At 33.5% G+C, this 18,453-nt stretch overlaps 1 protein-coding gene across 1 annotated transcript; it reads right to left on the bottom strand.

Annotated features, from left to right (window-relative positions):
* Nucleotides 1-1,693: 1,693 nt before the first annotated feature.
* Nucleotides 1,694-13,213, bottom strand: LOC128223577 (solute carrier family 13 member 2-like). Its single transcript, XM_052932853.1, has 14 exons — nt 13,094-13,213; nt 10,910-11,059; nt 10,225-10,340; nt 9,014-9,144; nt 8,571-8,676; nt 7,583-7,825; nt 6,791-6,922; nt 5,732-5,815; nt 4,805-4,930; nt 4,426-4,517; nt 3,600-3,709; nt 2,990-3,151; nt 2,313-2,450; nt 1,694-1,849 (listed from the first exon to the last, which is right to left on the bottom strand). Exons 1-14 carry the CDS (start codon nt 13,211-13,213, stop codon nt 1,694-1,696), a joined length of 1,866 nt encoding a protein of 621 aa, XP_052788813.1.
* Between the last annotated feature and the right edge of the window lie 5,240 nt (nt 13,214-18,453).

Below are 18,453 nucleotides of genomic sequence, written 5' to 3'. Positions count from 1 at the left end.
TGATCGTTGTCCTGAATCGGAGGCATCTACGTTGTCTTACGTCACGCCATACACACGTGACGGTAAGACATTAAAGATCGTACAGATACATGACATTGTGTACAAATCAGGTGTGCCAAATTTGAAAGGTGTAAGGATTTCTTTTAAAACTGGTTGGAATTTTTCTTATTTACGTGAAGTTTTATTTGAGTATGACGATTATGCTATATGTGATTTGCTGAAATATGGATACCCTATCGGCTATTGCATAACGTTTTGTCGGAGACATTGGAACGCGTCGACGCCCAGGAGAACATCAAGAAGGCTTGTTTTTTTCTTGGAATCTTGCTGGATTCTGAGCTCATGGAGCTTCGCATCACCCAAGAAAGGATATACGAGATCTGCAACCTACTTCCGGTTTGGATGCAACTTAAATACGTCTCTAAGTGCCAACTACAATCTTTGTTAGGATAATTACTATTCGTCGATAAAAGTGTCAAGCCTAGTCTTGTGTTTATTTTACGTATTTTGATGCTTTTTGAGACGTAGTCTTAACATGGAAAATCATAAAGTGAGATTAAATTCGGAATTCAGAAAGGAAATAGTGTGTTGGATAAATTGCTTTTATTGTGGTCGGGTAAATTGATAGGTAGAAAGATTTCTATCTTTTGTGATAATGAAGCAGTGTGTTGTGGGCTAACTTCTGCTCAAACCAAAGATGTAGTGTTACTTCAATGTTTGTGAGGTGGTTTTTCTCGCGTGTACCCTCGAGTTCGAGATTCGCGCTATCCACCTGACTTCCGCGGACAACAGACTCGCGGATCTACTAACCCGTTGGCACAGTGATGCACATTATAAGAGTTTCTTTAAGAATCTTCAACATTGAATACAAAGGAGATTAACGTGGATGAATCATTTTTCATGTTTAAGAATAGATGGTGATGCGCGTATCTTCATTTTAAGACACTTTTCACTTGTACAGGTGTTTGAGGCAACTATTGATTTTCGTCTGTTTACATTTTCACTAATGCTTATTTCTATTTGAAAACTTATATTTGTCAATATGAGCTGTATTTCTTTTGATAGACTTAATTCATTTCTCGCTTCTAGTTTTCTACGTATAATTTAAAAAAAAAATGTTTGTTTTATTTTGTTCCGTGTGAATACCACACAGTTTCATTAAAAGTATTTTTGTGTGTTTTACTTCACTATCAGATGTTGCTAACGAAGATTCTAGTGGGCTTTATTGTTTCCGTTGTCAGTTATAATTTACTAAGAAATCAGCCTTTGCTCTTGTAACTTATATACATATACATATGTAACAAATATCTTGAGACGCAAATTTGTTCTTTTTTATTATTTTGTGAATATTACGACCAAAAAGACCGTCCTGTTTCTGTAGTAACATTGTGTTTGTACGCTCAGTAGAAGTATTAAGTCTGTTCAATCTATCAATAACTATATCAATGGTGTACATTTATATAACATTTTCAGGGGATTTGTATTTCCCGTCTTTTCTAATATTTCTTTACAGATGACTTTTAGAATCTAGCTAAGGTTTTGTGTCATTCTCCTCTCCAGGAACCTCCGATTACGCCTGGTAGATTCGTCTAAATTTTCTGTAAAAACCAGAATTATGCAGCTATGCCAAAACACACCAGGTTACACTTGAACTAGCTGTATATTGAAACACAAGCTTATTAACAGATTCATTTCATACAGATTGTATCGTTGTCGTTGTAGTGTTTGTGGTGTTATTCTGCAGAAAATCAGGCAGCGTATCAAGATCAAACATGGTTGTGCCCCATGTATTCACAGCTAACATTGTACAGCCTATGCCAATTATCTTCATTGGCAACCCAGCTAAGGCCTGAAACAATTATACATGATCATGAAGAAAAAAAATAATGGTTTAAAATGTTAGAGGGAGTATCCATGCACTTAATGATGATTATTTGTAAACATTTTGCAATGCACTTGTATGTACTGTTTGTTGATTGTACTTTGATTCATGAATGTACAATGCATTGATGAGACTGAAATAAATAAATAAACTATTTTAAACTACGTTGGTTTAAGGCAACAGTTAATAATGCGGGTGTTTTCTTTGCCCATACTTTCCCCTAAATTGTTTGCATTTTTTTGTTTTCAAATAATGTTGATTAATTACATCCCATGTGTATGCATAATGCAATATTGACAACTCATAAAGTTTACCTAGCAGCTGTTACGTGGTTGCATTTCTACCAGAAATGGGTTGGTAATGCCATTGTCAAAAACAATTTATAGTCAAAACTTATATACGATATATAGGAGATACGTGTTACCATTACCATGTCTTGAATAGGGATATATCCAGTCGCAAATGCCATGGCGCATGATGGCGCAGATACTGGCAGCATGAACGAGAACGAACATGCTATTGTTCCTGATATCATCAGGTGTAGAGGATTTGTTCCAAGAGATAGGGGCTAAAAGAGAAGCCACACCATGATATTCTAATATTCAATAATACAATGGAAATTACAGGAACGAGTCAAGTGTTTATTTGGAGCCGGTTTTAAGATCCAAGGACAAAGCTCAACAGTGAAATAAACACAGGACAACATACAAGGATGACATGAAATAAAACTTTTGTCACTGTGGGATTTAAGCACGTCTCGGTCACGAATTTTTTTTCCATTATTCGTTTTATCAATTAAGCATTCAGTTATTACAATAAAAAGAATCAGTCAAGCCAATTCTGCTTCAATCGATGAAGTTGTTTTGATTATAGCCAGATTTAATGCATTTCTACATATTATCATATAATATCCAGAATTAAATGAGGAACGTTACCAGCAAATATGTAAATGCTTCTTAGAAACCACAATTGATAACATAATTGAAACATTCATTTCGTATCATTTTCGACATAGTAGTTTTCTTACTTTTATTTAAAAGAAACCTAAACGGTTACAAGCTCTCAAACTAACAATATATCACGATATACGAACAAAAACCCAATTACCATATCTCTCAAAATCGGCACAACCAGTTGTACCGTTGCTGAGTTACTCATCAGTTCGGTTATAAAGGAAACCACTGTAAGAATTAGAAGGTCCATCACAAGTGGATGAAAACCGCCAAGTAACTTGAGCTGCTCGCCTATCCAAGTAGAGAGACCGGATTCCTGTGTAATAAAGAAAAACGTTCAATATCAAACCATGCCATTCAAAATTATAGCGTGAACTACTCACCTATTCTAGTGGAGAGATCCGATATATTTGTTTTAAAAAACGCCGGAAATCTTACCATGCCAATAGGACAGTCCGGATTCCTGTAGTTGATGCATTTTAAAAGGATGTAGTTAATATGCTAATAACACTGTTCAGAATTTACAACGTACCAATTTAACCAGGAAGATGGCCAAATAATGTTTAAATAAATTTGCAATACATCAATTAAAATGGGAAATTAACAAAGACAGCTGTTTCATCATTAATTTGCATTTAGATTAAAATTCAATGAACATGGATCTCTCTGGTGACAAAACTTGTATAATTGGTAGTGAACGTGCATAAATTTAATCAATGATCATTTGAAAACTGTAACACTTTCCAAATATTCAAATGTACAACCTGACTCGCTCGAGCCATTGCAAACCCGCCTCCCACAAGTATGAGAACACCCCATGGTAGCCGCTTGGTCACCACCTGCCATTTAAGGATAGGCGTGTAGGAAGGTTTGCCTGGAAACATGAAAACAAGGGGCATAATTCATATGTTAACGGATATTTACCAGCTGGTTAGCTATGGTCATGACAAAACGAAACAACTACATTTATATAAAAACCAAAGGTTTGTCGTCTGGTCACAATCTGCAATGTCAGGATAGGCGTGATATATCAAACCTACCTCCTTTAAGCATGTTATTATTGTCCATAACAGTATATTTTTTCAGAATATATATATATATATATATATATATATATATATATATATATATATATATATATATATATATATATATATATATATATATATATATATATATATATACAACCTTATTCCTATTATCAACATCATTACATTGATTAAGTGAATAAACACCATCGCAAAATTACATTGAACTACGCTTTAAAATTAAATTAAAATACAGATGAGGGTTATAAACGTACATGGACCTGATAGGGAATAGCTATTTATACAAATAAATATGTTCTACCTTTTGGGCCGATGACCTTGTATTGAGTAGCTATTTTAACACAGATCAGTAATTTCGACCTTTCGATTCTTCTTTTTATATTATGAGCGCATTTAAATATGCGTACAAATACTAAAGAACATAGGTAATTGAACGAACAAGCAAACATAAAGAAAAATGTCAGTCTTTATAAAAATAATTTGAAAAAAAAGGGAGAAGCCAAGCTGTCTTAAATTCATGGGCGTGTGTGTTTTATCTTACCTTTCCTCCAGCACAGAATGTTTGGCCTCTTTTCCGGAAGGATAAATAGCAAGGTTCCCAAAAGGATGCATGGCGTGGAGTCGGAAACTAGGCTGAAAGAAAACAATGCCCGTGTATTTGAATTGCAAATTAATAATAGCTACTATAACCCCTTTTTCAAAAATACAATTACTGTTACTAAATGTTTCTTGGATAAAAAAAATTAAAAAATCCCATTTAGATATGCAAGTAATAAAACAAAATTGCCCCATGACTAGGACTCACAGTTATAGTATGTATACTAAAGACAGTAAACCACGGCCATTTATTTTCACAGAATCGAAAATGAAAATAATTGTTTTCGTTACAACAACCTTATATTAACACACAATCAAAGTACCTCTGTCCGTCGTTGATGTCTGTATCAACAAACAAGTCGCCCCATCCAGAAATGATTGGAGGATTTCGGAACAGCCACAATAAGACCATGGAAACAAAAACAATCACAACTTGGCCCTCACCAAATCTATTAGGCAAATATAAAATGCATAAACGTATTGTAAAACTAAAATAAAATTGAACCATTTATCAAATAAAAAATTGATTTGATAAATATAATTTCTTTAACGATTTATATCAATGTAATTTTTTATAAAATCTATATTAAGTAGAAGGTTTGTCATTGGTTCAGAGCACCATCGGTAAAGCAAAATATATCTCAAATTTTATGGGTTAAAATTTCTCCAATCTCCTACTCACTATCCACAAATGATGCACAAAAGATGCCACTGGCATGAAATTCAAAAGAATGTTAACGCAAACGTAGCTGTGACAAATCAAGTGACGTTATTTCCGACTACGTATTTCCGGTATCAGGGGTGGATGCAGGAATGGACGTAAGAGGGGTCGTTAGGTAGGTTCGCAACGTTTTGTCTGGCGAACCTCCATCAGAACCAAATTTCTATCGTTTGGTGGGGGAGGGGGTAGGGGAGTACTCCGCCAAGAAAACTTTACTTAGTCCGAAAAGATGCATATTTAGCGTAATTTAGGTTATAACGTGAGAAAAACCGTTATGTAAACAAGACTATTACATGCAGCCATTCTGCTTCCTCATAAACAGTAATATCAATATAAATATGGACGAAATTGAATGTCAAATAATAGACAGTTGCTGACTAAGGAGCCGTCGAAAATTATCTTATATTCACTGACAAAACTAATATATAGACCTCTGTTAAGCCTTGGGCAATATGAGTTGATACCGGATCATGTTCAAGGGCTTCCTGGTTTAATTTTGTTTAATATCTAAAATCAGAGTTCAACCTACGATATACGTCCAAGAGCTTCAGCTCGCCTCTTGATCGCCGCATTGAATGCTGATTTTTTAACAGGGTCCATTCTCTTCAAACAGCTATGGAAAAACAGCCATTATATACTTAAAGTATCTGTTTCTTAACGATATATCATAACAAATATATTTTAATCAAAAGCTGATATAAGACTTTGACTAGGCTGCAATTCCTATTAAACACGAATTAAAAACAACATTGTTTACTGACTGGCGCAAATCCACAAACAAATCTAAATGCATGTGTACGCGGATAGCGCACATTTAACAAATACAGTCGGACACAATTTAAGAAAAAAAAAGAATTTTATTTTGATGCATTACTTTAAAAAAATATGATGTAATGTTAATATACTAAGAAGTCAAACTACTTTGAGAATGTCTTGCTAAAATGATGTAGTAAAGTCTTGTGGAGAGCAGCAGGCTTATGTTTGTCTTAACAAGACTGTATTCATTGATATATTAATGGATTAATCTGTGTGATTGTACTTGTCAATGAATCGTTCTACCAAATTTAAACTACTTACCCAACCATCTATAAATTAATGAGATATATTTATTCCTCAATTAGTAAGTAACACCGTAAACATATATCAAGTTCATATATTTATAATTCATATGCACAAAATACAATGTTGCACGAAACGTTTATTGTATTAAAATATGTAAATATCGCTTAAGAGTATAGGAAAACGGGAATAATTTACAATACATTGATTTAATGTTGTGTTTCACAGGAATAGTATATGTTTCTTTCGATACAGTCACTCATAAAATTAAGGTATTATTTTCATAATCAAGACATGATTTTGGATTTATTTTACATTTTTTATAGTTCAGACTTTTGATTGAGTAAGAATTCAATCAGTTGAACACTATAACACAAAGGCGCTAGTTCATGAGGCCTCGATCAAGTTACTTTAAGCTCTTTATCCAAATCCTTAATCATTTGCAGGTCAGCTGGAAATTATGAATATAATGTTATTGTTACATATTTGAAAACGCTGTAAACGCCAGAACGTGGCAGAGTTCACAAACCTGAAACCCAGAAAACGGAACGACAACCACAACCAACCGAAGACGAGAGTCATACAGGACAACGGAAGAGCGAATCCCATCCAGGATGCAAACGTTATTGGGGACTCATTATGGCCGTTATCTCTGTAAAACCTAAAATAAATGTGTAATTACTTATCATGGGAATGAGAATATGCATGAGTTGTCACAATACTTTTGCACATACTACATTGATGGGAGTATTTATCTGAGTAGCATTACTGTAATAATATCACCGTTTCGACATTATACATAGATGATGTATCAAAATGCTAGGGACCGTAGTGAAGTGAGTTGTTTTGATATGAACAGAAGAAGATGGTTCCCATTTAAATTCTTAAATTGTTTAAGGAATATAGATTTACAATAGGATACAACATATATGACGATGTACGATATATATTCGTAGTCTGTAATAAACTACAAACAAAATACTGTTCAAATTGTTTATTTATCTTTTTTCAACAGTATTAAATATCGGGATCATTTATACTCGCTTTACGGTCACCTTACGAAAATAGTTCCACATGACTGAGTCCAATTACTTTATAATTGTATGAACTGAACAGGAATGTCATTATTATTTTTACTTTTAAATCAAATATAAATGGGTTGTTCGCACGTCAGTGAATATCATTGATCTTCTTGTATTCATAATGTTTATTATGTTTTATGTTATTTGTTTCATGCCTGTAGTTGGATTTCATGTTTCATGTCTGTAGTTGAATTTTACATCAAACAAAAAAAATCAGATAAAAGATTTATCTTTCATACTTGTCGGCGACGTCTTTCAGAACAAGATTTACTGGTGTCCCAGTTATAGTTGCAATTCCGCCAAAGTATGCTCCGTATGCCACGCTCAAAGAAAGTGCTTTTGCAAGAGCCTTAAACGCTTCATCTTTCTTCTTCTTATCTGATGGTGTTCTATTCGTGTCGTCCTCGTGCTCATTGTCCAATTCCACATTTTCCTCTCTAATATTTTCGCAATCGATCTTTTTAGTGACAGTTAAACTGGACCTGCAGAACACCAATAATGACGATACTGATTTAAGACAGCAAAATACTTAATATAACAAACGTTTGTATGCATACTCATTCACTTAAACTTATTTACTCATATCGGTACAAGTACGAGTAAACCATTCTCGGAACCTCAGCGTATCATAACCTATATAATAAACTGGGCAAATTGTCTAGGAAAACCTGGTAAATCTTGAATATTCATAAGCACTTTCCGACCAATAACATAGCCGATAACGTAAAGGAAAGAATCCCCTTTGTGAAGAGCTATCAGCATATTTAACAATATCCTGCCTAAAAAGATTTGTAAGCTGTGATATCATTGGATTATTTCGAACCGAGATTACATCTGTAATTTCTCGGCCATTTCCGCACCGCATGAGGTGTGTCTCATGCGACCAATCAAGCGGCTGGATTTTACCTTATTAATTATTCATGAGTATGAGATTTTTACAGCTGATTTGTCCAGGGTATCATATAGGTTATGATACGCTGAGATGCCGAGGATGGAGTAAATAAAAATGGATGCATATAAAAATATATATCACTAATTTTGCTGCTTTGGTTGACAGGCGAATAGTTTAAGAAGTATGTTCTTTATTGGATAAGTTGTACGGTATAATCACGATTCAAATTTCCCATTACGAAATGAAAACAATCAGTTGACCAATAACGTAACTGTTTTACATGGTTAACACAAAATAACAGACATAACATATAATATGAACTTATTCAAAAATACCTCGGCATATTTATGGCAAATTCATATCGTTGTTTTGAGTTCTCTGCACTAATTTCATCAAATTCTTCCGTAAGTTCAAAGGCTGGATTCTCATTTATCTGTAAATCTGGAAAACAAAAGAACTATTCACGTATTATAAAATGAAGCCGTGCGGTAAGCACGATACACACCATGTCTTTGACTTCATAATACTTTTCTGAGTCCATACTTCCCTGGCAGACTCGCCCACAGCAATTACGCTGAAGATCATATGTCGATGGCCGCGTTGTCATTCGTCTGATAAAGAGATTCCATGACGCACCCAATTAGAACGGTACGTACCTTATTCAGCTATAACGCCTTAAACGTATAAAATAGTGCAGGTGTCTTACGTTTTGTTAATCAAAGGAGACACCTTGTGGTAGCCAATGCTTACTTACACTTATTCATATATTTTTACGCACCTGTCTGAGCCTTGACTTCCCGGACAGACTCACACACGGCCAATATGATAGGAATCATCATGGCGGTGGCTGATGTGTTGTTTATCCAGAAAGACAGCAACCAGGTTGATACCAGTGCCCCAAGCACTAACCTTAATATAAATGATAAACGATGTTCAAAGATGAATTTATTGTAATAAAAAAACTGTATTCATCAACTAATTGAAACAAGGCAGTTGCAATGAGTATGCAAACATACGGATATCGCATACATAACGTTCATCGAGACAAATAGTTCTTAAGAGAGAACATATTCGAGCTTTTTTAATTGTATATTATAACTTATATTTACAACCTTTCGGCCAAAGTATTACGTTTAATCGTTAAGATTTTTTATAAATTAACAGACCTGCAGAAATTTTTGTCACCAGGTCTGGTATTTAATATTGCTCTTAATCGGATTTTAGCACGTTGTAGCTAATCGGAGTATTTGTTTTTAATACATGACCAATACAGTGAATGAAGTCAATGATGTATGACCATAGGAATGACTTTAATATAGTTAAATATTGAATACCATCCCAGCCTGCTGAAAACAGGTTTCAATCTATGACATTTAGAACATATCAGGTAGAATATGAATGCCTAAGAAGGGCGGCCTGATCGATAATGAGTAATACAAAGGGTTAATTAATGAAAATAACTAATAAGAGATTACAACTTAAATGATTTTAATTATTTGATGCAATTTTTAATCAAGGGTCATATGACATTGAATTGGATTCAGTACATCGATTTCCACAAAAAGCAGTACTATGCCAGATTTATCATTCTGCATTTTTTTTCGTTGGGAAACGCAAGTCATGGAGATCAATTTAAATGAGAAAAAGTTTCGTAAGCACCAAGATTTATCTCCGAAAACTGTTAATATAATTTTACACTGACCAATGTTTTCCTTGATCAAAATGACGACGATAAACATTCATATTATAAACCTTACCCACTTCCTTATTTCAAAACATCTGTTTGTTTGAAGATTTTTTTTATAATTTGTATGTATACAAACATTATAAACAGGATAAAGTGTTATACATTATATGCTAAGCTACATCAAGGCCAAAGACATAGATTCTATTCCGGTAGAAAATCTCAGGCAACTAACCAGACGTTCTTTACATGTTTGGGATAAAAAGTAGTTTCCTTATTATCGTCATTAGCAGGTGTACACATACATGATTGGCTGAGCTCCTACAAGAACCAAGACGTATAGGGATATCCTGGTATGAAGTCTCGTCTCCTCCAGGGCCATAGCAATGAGCAGACCTCCAAGAAACAGCATCGATATGTCCTGGAAATCAGGATAAGTTAAGATAACAAAACGGTTTTCATGGGGCAGGCTGAGGATATCCTGGTATGAAGTATTGTCCCCTCCAGGGCCATAGCGATAAGCAGGCCTCCAATATGCCTTGGATAGCCCGAACCGTATCCGATACTGCTTTGTTTATGACATGTATGACCTATCTCTCAGAATGTTTTCATAATGAATTATTTCAGCCCATTTTTGGCATGTTTTCGTCTCGAGAAAAGAATAATTCTACTCATTATAATGTGATTGTATTTTTTAATTACTTTCATCAATGACATGACAAAACAGGACTCAAAATTATTTCGAATTTTCAATATCCTTTAGTTAATATTGGTGACATTTAAAAACAAATCCATGAAATATGTGATGCGAGTCGCTGGCATCAATTTGAAACCACGGAAACGAAAAAGGAATAAATTATAAAAACCATAACCAAAGAATTATCCGTAATTAAGTGACCACATGACTAAGTTGGGAATACAAGAATGTCTGATTGTCAAAATATACGCTATATATAGACAATAAAATACCAAAATAAAACAGCTACAAACCGAAAAGTAGGTGGAGCTAATCAATCTTGCCGGAGCAACGCCTACCATCGGAAACAGGAACACAGGAAGAAGTGACGTCACCGCTGTTGGTAACGCCTCCGTAAGCCACAACAAGGCCATAACTATGATAACGTAAGCACATTTCGACTCCTGAAAGTTGAAGTGTAATGATATGATATTGTGATATTACTCATTTAATTATACAGAAATATTTCAAATCAAACCTCAGATGCTAGTGACGTAATAAAATGGATTGCAAAACCGGCTTGTATCAAATTGTAGTTCTTGATGAAGATATACCAGAGGAATTACGTAGAGTTGCACCATAACATACAAGGGTTCTTCAAAAACTATATATATCAAGAAGCGTTTAATGAAGATTTCAATAAAAAACGTCACACATAATGAAGTATTATCTCTCTATAAATACACAGTTTAACAATAAAAACAAAGATAGTATGGTGCACAGGGTATTCTTCCCGCTAGGATTGTCTGCAGATAGAGTTGGGACCACTACTCGTAGAATTACTTGGGGTTTGCCTATTAGTTAAACATTATTTGTTTTATTCTTATGTTTTTCAAGTTTATGCATACTTTGATAAGATTAACCATTAAAGTTTTTACTTTATTCGGGATTGTTTTGATAAGAGTGAGGTTATACACACAAACTAGTTCAAACTCCCAGAAAATTTACATTTCACTGACCGTTTCAAGGCAGTAGCTAACAATCCTTGAAAAACACACCTAGTTTTTTATATAGTATATATGTGATTTGTTGTTTGTGGAGTTTTATGCTGTTGTTCCATGTTTCTGGATTGTGATTGTTTTTTTTTGTGTTCTATATCTTTGGCGTCTACTCGGCGCCATAAAATGGGGTTTATCTTTTTCGGCTACTGAGCTACTGAGCAGGGTTTAATTCCTGAAAGTATCAAACACTGCATTAATGTATTTAGCTTTAGGACCTGCTTGGGCAATAACTCAACCTCACGGAAAAACCTACAGTGGCGACACTCCCTATCCCCCTTTTTGCAATGAATAAACATAATGGCCATACTTATCAATTGAACTTTTTACGTCCCATCCCGTTTTAAGATATATTTGGGACATTTTACAATTATATTATTGGAATTTAGTTCAATTATCCAAACAACAACAAATAAGTTCATTTGAAATGGTTTAAAAACTTCATATCATTATGATAATTTGTGTTTGTGTACATAAAGGAACACAATTATTTGATATCATAAGCGGCATGAAGAGATTGTTGTTTACAAACTTGTAAATCAACAACAAACACAAAGGTTGTTAACATATTTCATGCAACGGCACGTTCAACGAAATTAATAAATGACTCAGAACATTGCAGTTCTAGTTACTAAATGATTTTAGTTTAATTGTCAAATACAGGTACGAAGAAACATATTTTTGCACATCAAAATCGCACTTCACCTTTCAGCTATTTATGTAAGCTAAATAGTCGACTGGCGCTTGAGTAGGCAGGACACACGATCGCGATACTATGATGTAAAAAGGGTATCATTTTAGGATGTGAATGAACGTTCGCTGAGCGATATGATCTTTATTAACCTAGCTTTTACTCCCAATTAGTGTCAGTAATATCAATGAAACGTTAACAAATTTTGAAAAAAATGTTTCAATGTAGGCGTTTATAGAGTTTACTCATGATTATCCTTTTTTTAATGCAATTACTCGTATAAATGTAAAAAACATTGCTTATCAAACTGTAAAATTGTTAAAGACAAACTTAAAGATGCACTCTTACTCCCATTAAAGATGTACATGTACCACGAGTAATACAATTGTTTTAACTGACCACAAAGGATGAATAAATATAACAAACAATAGTTCTTATCAAGGATACCGTGTTTAATTTGAAATATAGGTGTAGAAAACTCGGTATTATTATTTTATGAGAAAATAGTTGATCACAGTATATCTTTTAGTACTCACAACTCACTTAATATTTGTGCGTTTTCAGCTAATAGATACACGGTTACAATGTTTTTATCTATAATAAATATTTTCCATAAATGCATTCATTAGTAAAAAGTTAAAAGATAATCACTTAATAATGATGTTTGTTATACATGACTGTTTATGTATTTATTTTAAATAAGAGTGACACTTATATACTTTAGATGTGCGAAATAAAATTACACTCACCTGTTTTAAGTCCGGATTATAATTTGTTAGAAGTCCTATGGGTAAACCAAAGGCAGCCACAGTCATCCAAATACATTTTGTCGACACAAGAGTTTGAGTACAAATACTTAACTTACCCATAACTTTTTATTTCTATGTATTATATAAAACGAACCTGGCAAGTGAATTTCATTTAATCACCTTTATAACAATAGTGCGATATAAACATTCATTCTACACTTTATACTCACGTTTGTTACTCTTGACTCTATAAAATACTTAACTTTTTACTTAACCAAAAGTTAAAGAAAAATATACGACTAAGTTTCTTTTGTCTCGTTCATAAAGGTAGGACTTCATTATATAAAGCTAAGATTTCATTATATAAAGCTTAGATTTCATTATATAAAGCTTAGATTTCATTATATAAAGGTCATACTTCATTATATAAAGCTCATACTTTATGACATAAAGCTATGACCTCATCATATAATGTAAGGACTTCATGTACTTCATTATTTAATGATAAAAAGTCATTGAATAAATGTTAAACATCATAATATAAGTATGTTAAGTGCAGTCATCATTAAAAATATACATTCATATGTATATAATTAAGTCTATTTTATGACCATGTGCAGAAAATATAATCTATCAGATTATAATGATCTCACTTAAAATGGTACACTATTAACCTTTATTCTATTATGGCTTTAACGAGTTATAATAATCTTGGAATAATGCGGCGAAAACATTTGTTAATAAATGGGACTGTATTATTTGTTCAGAACGGGCAATACTTTCATTGTAAATCGAGCGTTGATGATGAATACTAATTAAGCTAACCATTAAGAACTTACATATTTACTAATAAACTAATATAACTATTTACGATATAATTTTTCTTTCGTATAAATGATTAGCGATTTCACCGGTGAGATTATCACGGCACGTAAGGGCGATTATGGCATATTTTACCGATACAGACGAGTACGTGCACCCCTTACGTCAGTTTCACGACATAAATATGGCTGACAAATACATGGTAGGCAAATATTTACACGTTTTACGGTATTTAAACGCAACTATTCATGCAATAAAGTGAAATTAGTTTTACCGTTAATGACACCTTCCGTGTTTCAACGAGTACTTCCGGGAGTATCACCGGAAGTTAGCATTCCGTGAAGGTCAAAACCAAAAGCAGTGAGACAAGTGTTACATTCAAGCCTAGGTTCTTATCACAGGCTGCAGTCACGTTGACAGGACCCATCCTTTTGAAAAGCCTCCCCACCCCACAAAAAAGGAAAACAATAGACGATTGGAAGACTAAAAACCCTAAATATCAACCGTATATTCCACGAAAAAAACTCCATATAAACATTCTTGGTGTTGAAACGATTTGTTTTTAATTATTTTATCATTTTTTTTTTGTTTAAGGACGGGGATAGTGGAGGAGCATTGCTGTGCTTACATATTGAATCAAACGTAAAAATTAGCAGATGTTAAAAACAAGAAATATTTGTAGAATGGAAATATTGCCGCCTAATTCTGAAACACGTGAGAAAGGTTTTACTTTCCTATTACTCGTTATTTTCAATAACTAATGTCATTCAGAACCAATTGTTATGTCTCATTTAAGTAATGACGTTATTTCATAGGATGTAACGCCATGAGGCATCATTTATTTTAATCTGATAAATGCTTAAACGAGTTTTTATGATTTTAGGAAAAAATGCCGCGAAAACACTTATTTTATAATTGTTTCTTTATTATTATTTGATCAGAAAGGGCAATCCTCTAAATGTTAACCCATCGTTAATGATGAAAACTAATGAAGCTTACCCTAACGGGCTAAAAGGTTTGCTAATAAACTATAACCGCACTTATTCTGCTCAAATAAGCGGGTTCAACTAATTGACAATAATACTATGCTAGTAGTTTAAAATTCAAGACATTCTTGAAGTAGATGTTGGACCAGGCGGACGAATCTAGAGAATAAAGATGATAAATATGAAAGTCATTCTATTTTTGATATTTGTATATTTAATTGAGATATATTCGTGTCAGATTGATAATGTTGAAGTTATTGACAAGCTAGATGTAAAAGATGCATCTAATGTGAATATTACCGTTGGCATTCTCATTGAGAGGTCAGCTTCTGACTACCCTTTCTCGATCAACAGAACACAAGGACTTATAAACATTGCGATTTACAAAACAAAGGAACTTTTACAAAACGTCGCCAATCTAGTAAGTAAGACCTAAGTGTCGTCAAGAGAAAGCTGTGTATAGCAGTCTTGTTTTATGTATTTACCGCTCTATATCATTTATTATATATTTATGATAGAACTCAAGTCAAGTTTCCAATTGATGATTACTATACGAACCGCAGAATCAACCGTTTGCAGATTTCTTTCCCCATTAATTCTAATTGTTGCAATTATTTACATTATAAGAGCATTATATATGCAAAAAGCTACAGAAACATGCTCAGTAGCAAAAAGTTAAACATAAACCCGGTTTAGTTGCAATGGGCAAACGCCAAAGACATAGAACACAAATTCACAAACAAGAAACATAGTACAGCACAAACAGCACAGTGCATAAATACTATATATATATATATATATATATATATATATATATATATATATATATATATATATATATATATATATATATATATATATATATATATATTTATATATATATATAAATAATTGATATGTCTATCAAGAATTGTTAGGTACCGCCTTAGAACGGTCAGTAAAATGTAAATTTACTGGGGGTTTAAACCAGTTTATGTGCACAAACCTCACTCTTATCCCAACAATTCTTAATAAAGATAAAACGCAAAAGGTAAATCTTATCAAAGTATGAAGAAAACTGTCAGCAAATGACCAAAAAAGCTAAAAAAAACGATGGCAAAATGATTAGAAGTGCAAAATGATTAAGCGTGTACATTTGTTTGATTTCATAAATGCATTTGACATAATAAGATCCACTTAAATATATTCATTCTTTTGATAAATGTGTTTAAAGATTCCAAGGAACATGAATCAGGGATACTTCTCTTAATATTACAAGTTTTATAGCTTAAGGAAATAGATGCAATTGATCATTTGGCCATAGCATATTAATATAAAAACAATATTAACCCTTTACCTCCCAGAACTGAATTCTTGGATGGTCCTGTTACAGAATGCAATTTAACCCTCTGGAATACTTTACTTTAGACAATACTTCAAAAATGCAACAAGTGTTCTTGCCTTAAAGGGGCAACATTCCCTGCCTCGGCAGCGAGTAAATGGGGAGTGGTTTATTGTTAATTCCCTCAGCTATGTCTGTTAAACTCAGTGTTCTATCGTTAGCACACCCTGGAGAAATGTAAACAAACAGGGCTGACCAGAGCAGACGATGTATTTCCCCACACTACTATCTTCTATATGAAATAAAGATGACCAAGCCAACTTTTCCAGATGTTTTCTTTGAAATGAGTGTTTCCTGTTTCTAACTGGCATTTTGTAAGCTCGACTAGATCTGTTTTTTTGTATCGGACACCCCTTTCAAATGTTTAGAATCTACATTCTCATTTCAGTCCAAAAAAGGTATATTCTCAGTTTGGAATACAAAACTAATTATTTTGTCAACATCCTATCATAATGCTTTATTGAATGCATCCACAACCCTAGTACAAATTAACCTTATTGTATACGATCTCAGTCCAGATACAGTTTAGTCTGCCATAACATAATTCAGATTGTGTTGACACCTATAATTGATAATTAAATGTCACTGGCTGGAATCTGGTTTGTGTATTGATAACTGGAAATCAAATGCACATTTGAGTCAAAAAGGAGGGAACCCAAACACAGTTATACATGAACATTTGCAAGTCATGGAACTAGGTACTGCCTTCTGTTAAAATAATTACTTTGGGCAGAATAAGAAGACTCAAAATATGGAACAAAATAATAAGAACAAAGAGATATGTATAGTTAACATGACTGAAGAACAATAGGAGATATTCATTTTACATGGCTGGGATATGATGACCAAGGTTTTGATAGAGAAGTGAAGGAGTAAATACCATTGAAGCAATGAGGTTCATGAATTTAAAAAAAAGGAAACAAATATGAAAACAGTGTCATATATTTACATAAGATTCACCAGAATTATTTTAAAGGAAAAAGTGTTAATATAATAGAAAACAATTAGATTAAAAATGTAGCATATGAAGCTGATGATATCAATCAATAATTTCTGGATATGCTTAAACAATGTGGAATAAAAATTTATCAATATTTGTTCACTTTTGTTACTTCAGTATTTGATAGTGAGGCATGTCGTCTGCTATAAGCAAGCTGCTAAGAATGTAAACACCAGCACGTGGTAATGTTTACAACAGAGAGTTCATAACCCCCAGAACACCAATTAGCCACTCCCCCGGCAAATTCAAATTTTTAATCTGACAGTTAGATTTTTTTCTCAAAGTCATGTTTCTAGTAATCTTTCAAACACAAATTAAGGATTTTTCATTGGTGTTTACGTCATTCTACATGCCTGCAAAGTTCCATGTCTAAACTTTTTGTAGGCATTGCTTATTTTGTGTCCCTGAAGTGAAACATGCATAAAACTATACAAAAGTTTGCACCAGCGCCACCTGGAGGTTTATATAGTCCTGTTGCCCCTTTAATTGAAAAGATAATTATGTTAGTTTTTCAATTTTATTGGAGCAGAAGCGAAAGACCAGAATGAATATACAATTAACATATAGAGATGCACATTGTTTGAAGTCGCAATGATAAAACAAGGAAAAGACGAGACAATAATTTATCTGGATATAAAGGAAACTTTCCGAAACAAGATAGAGTTACATAAGTAGTCATATTACAGTAAGATTATCATACAATTTCAGGAGTTTATAACAATGCCTTGTGATGTGCCAGGTTGTATTGCCTTAAAATGGGGCGCCCTGACAGCTGAACTTGTGTACAAATATAAGCCACATGTGATCATCGGTCCAGGTAGGTCACTCGTTAGTTGATCTGTTGACCAGGTAGTTCATTCATTGGACCAGGTAGGTCATTCATTTAGTTATCATTGGACCAAGTAGGTATCATGTTTGTTGTTTGTGTAGCCTAATCTAGCATGTCTTTAAACACAGTCTCGGTTATTTTTTGGGATACTGGGCTTGACCTTGTTGTGTCCATTATTTCGCCAACAATGTGTGTGTGTACTACGACCGACCAATGTGACCGAGAAACAGTCATGACTGTGTTGAGTTTCAAAGCCCAGATATAATCTTAGACTCCGCAGATGTCTTGAAATTATTGAGGTGACATGGCAAATAGACTAACCAAATATCTCGATATTTCTTA

This window comes from Mya arenaria, chromosome 17 (assembly GCF_026914265.1).
Source record: "Mya arenaria isolate MELC-2E11 chromosome 17, ASM2691426v1".
Lineage (NCBI taxonomy): Eukaryota > Metazoa > Mollusca > Bivalvia > Myida > Myidae > Mya > Mya arenaria.
This window is presented reverse-complemented; position numbering and strand designations above follow the sequence as displayed.

Excerpts from the sequence above, each read along its gene's own strand:
- LOC128223577 (XM_052932853.1), bottom strand. The coding sequence starts at position 13,213 with ATGGGTAAGTTAAGTATTTGTACTCAAACTCTTGTGTCGACAAAATGT. Across the intron at positions 10,341-10,909 it reads TTAGCTCCACCTACTTTTCG|GACATATCGATGCTGTTTCT; the intron begins GTTTGTAGCTGT and ends CCTGATTTCCAG. Across the intron at positions 7,826-8,570 it reads TTTGCCATAAATATGCCGAG|GTCCAGTTTAACTGTCACTA; the intron begins GTATTTTTGAAT and ends GGTGTTCTGCAG.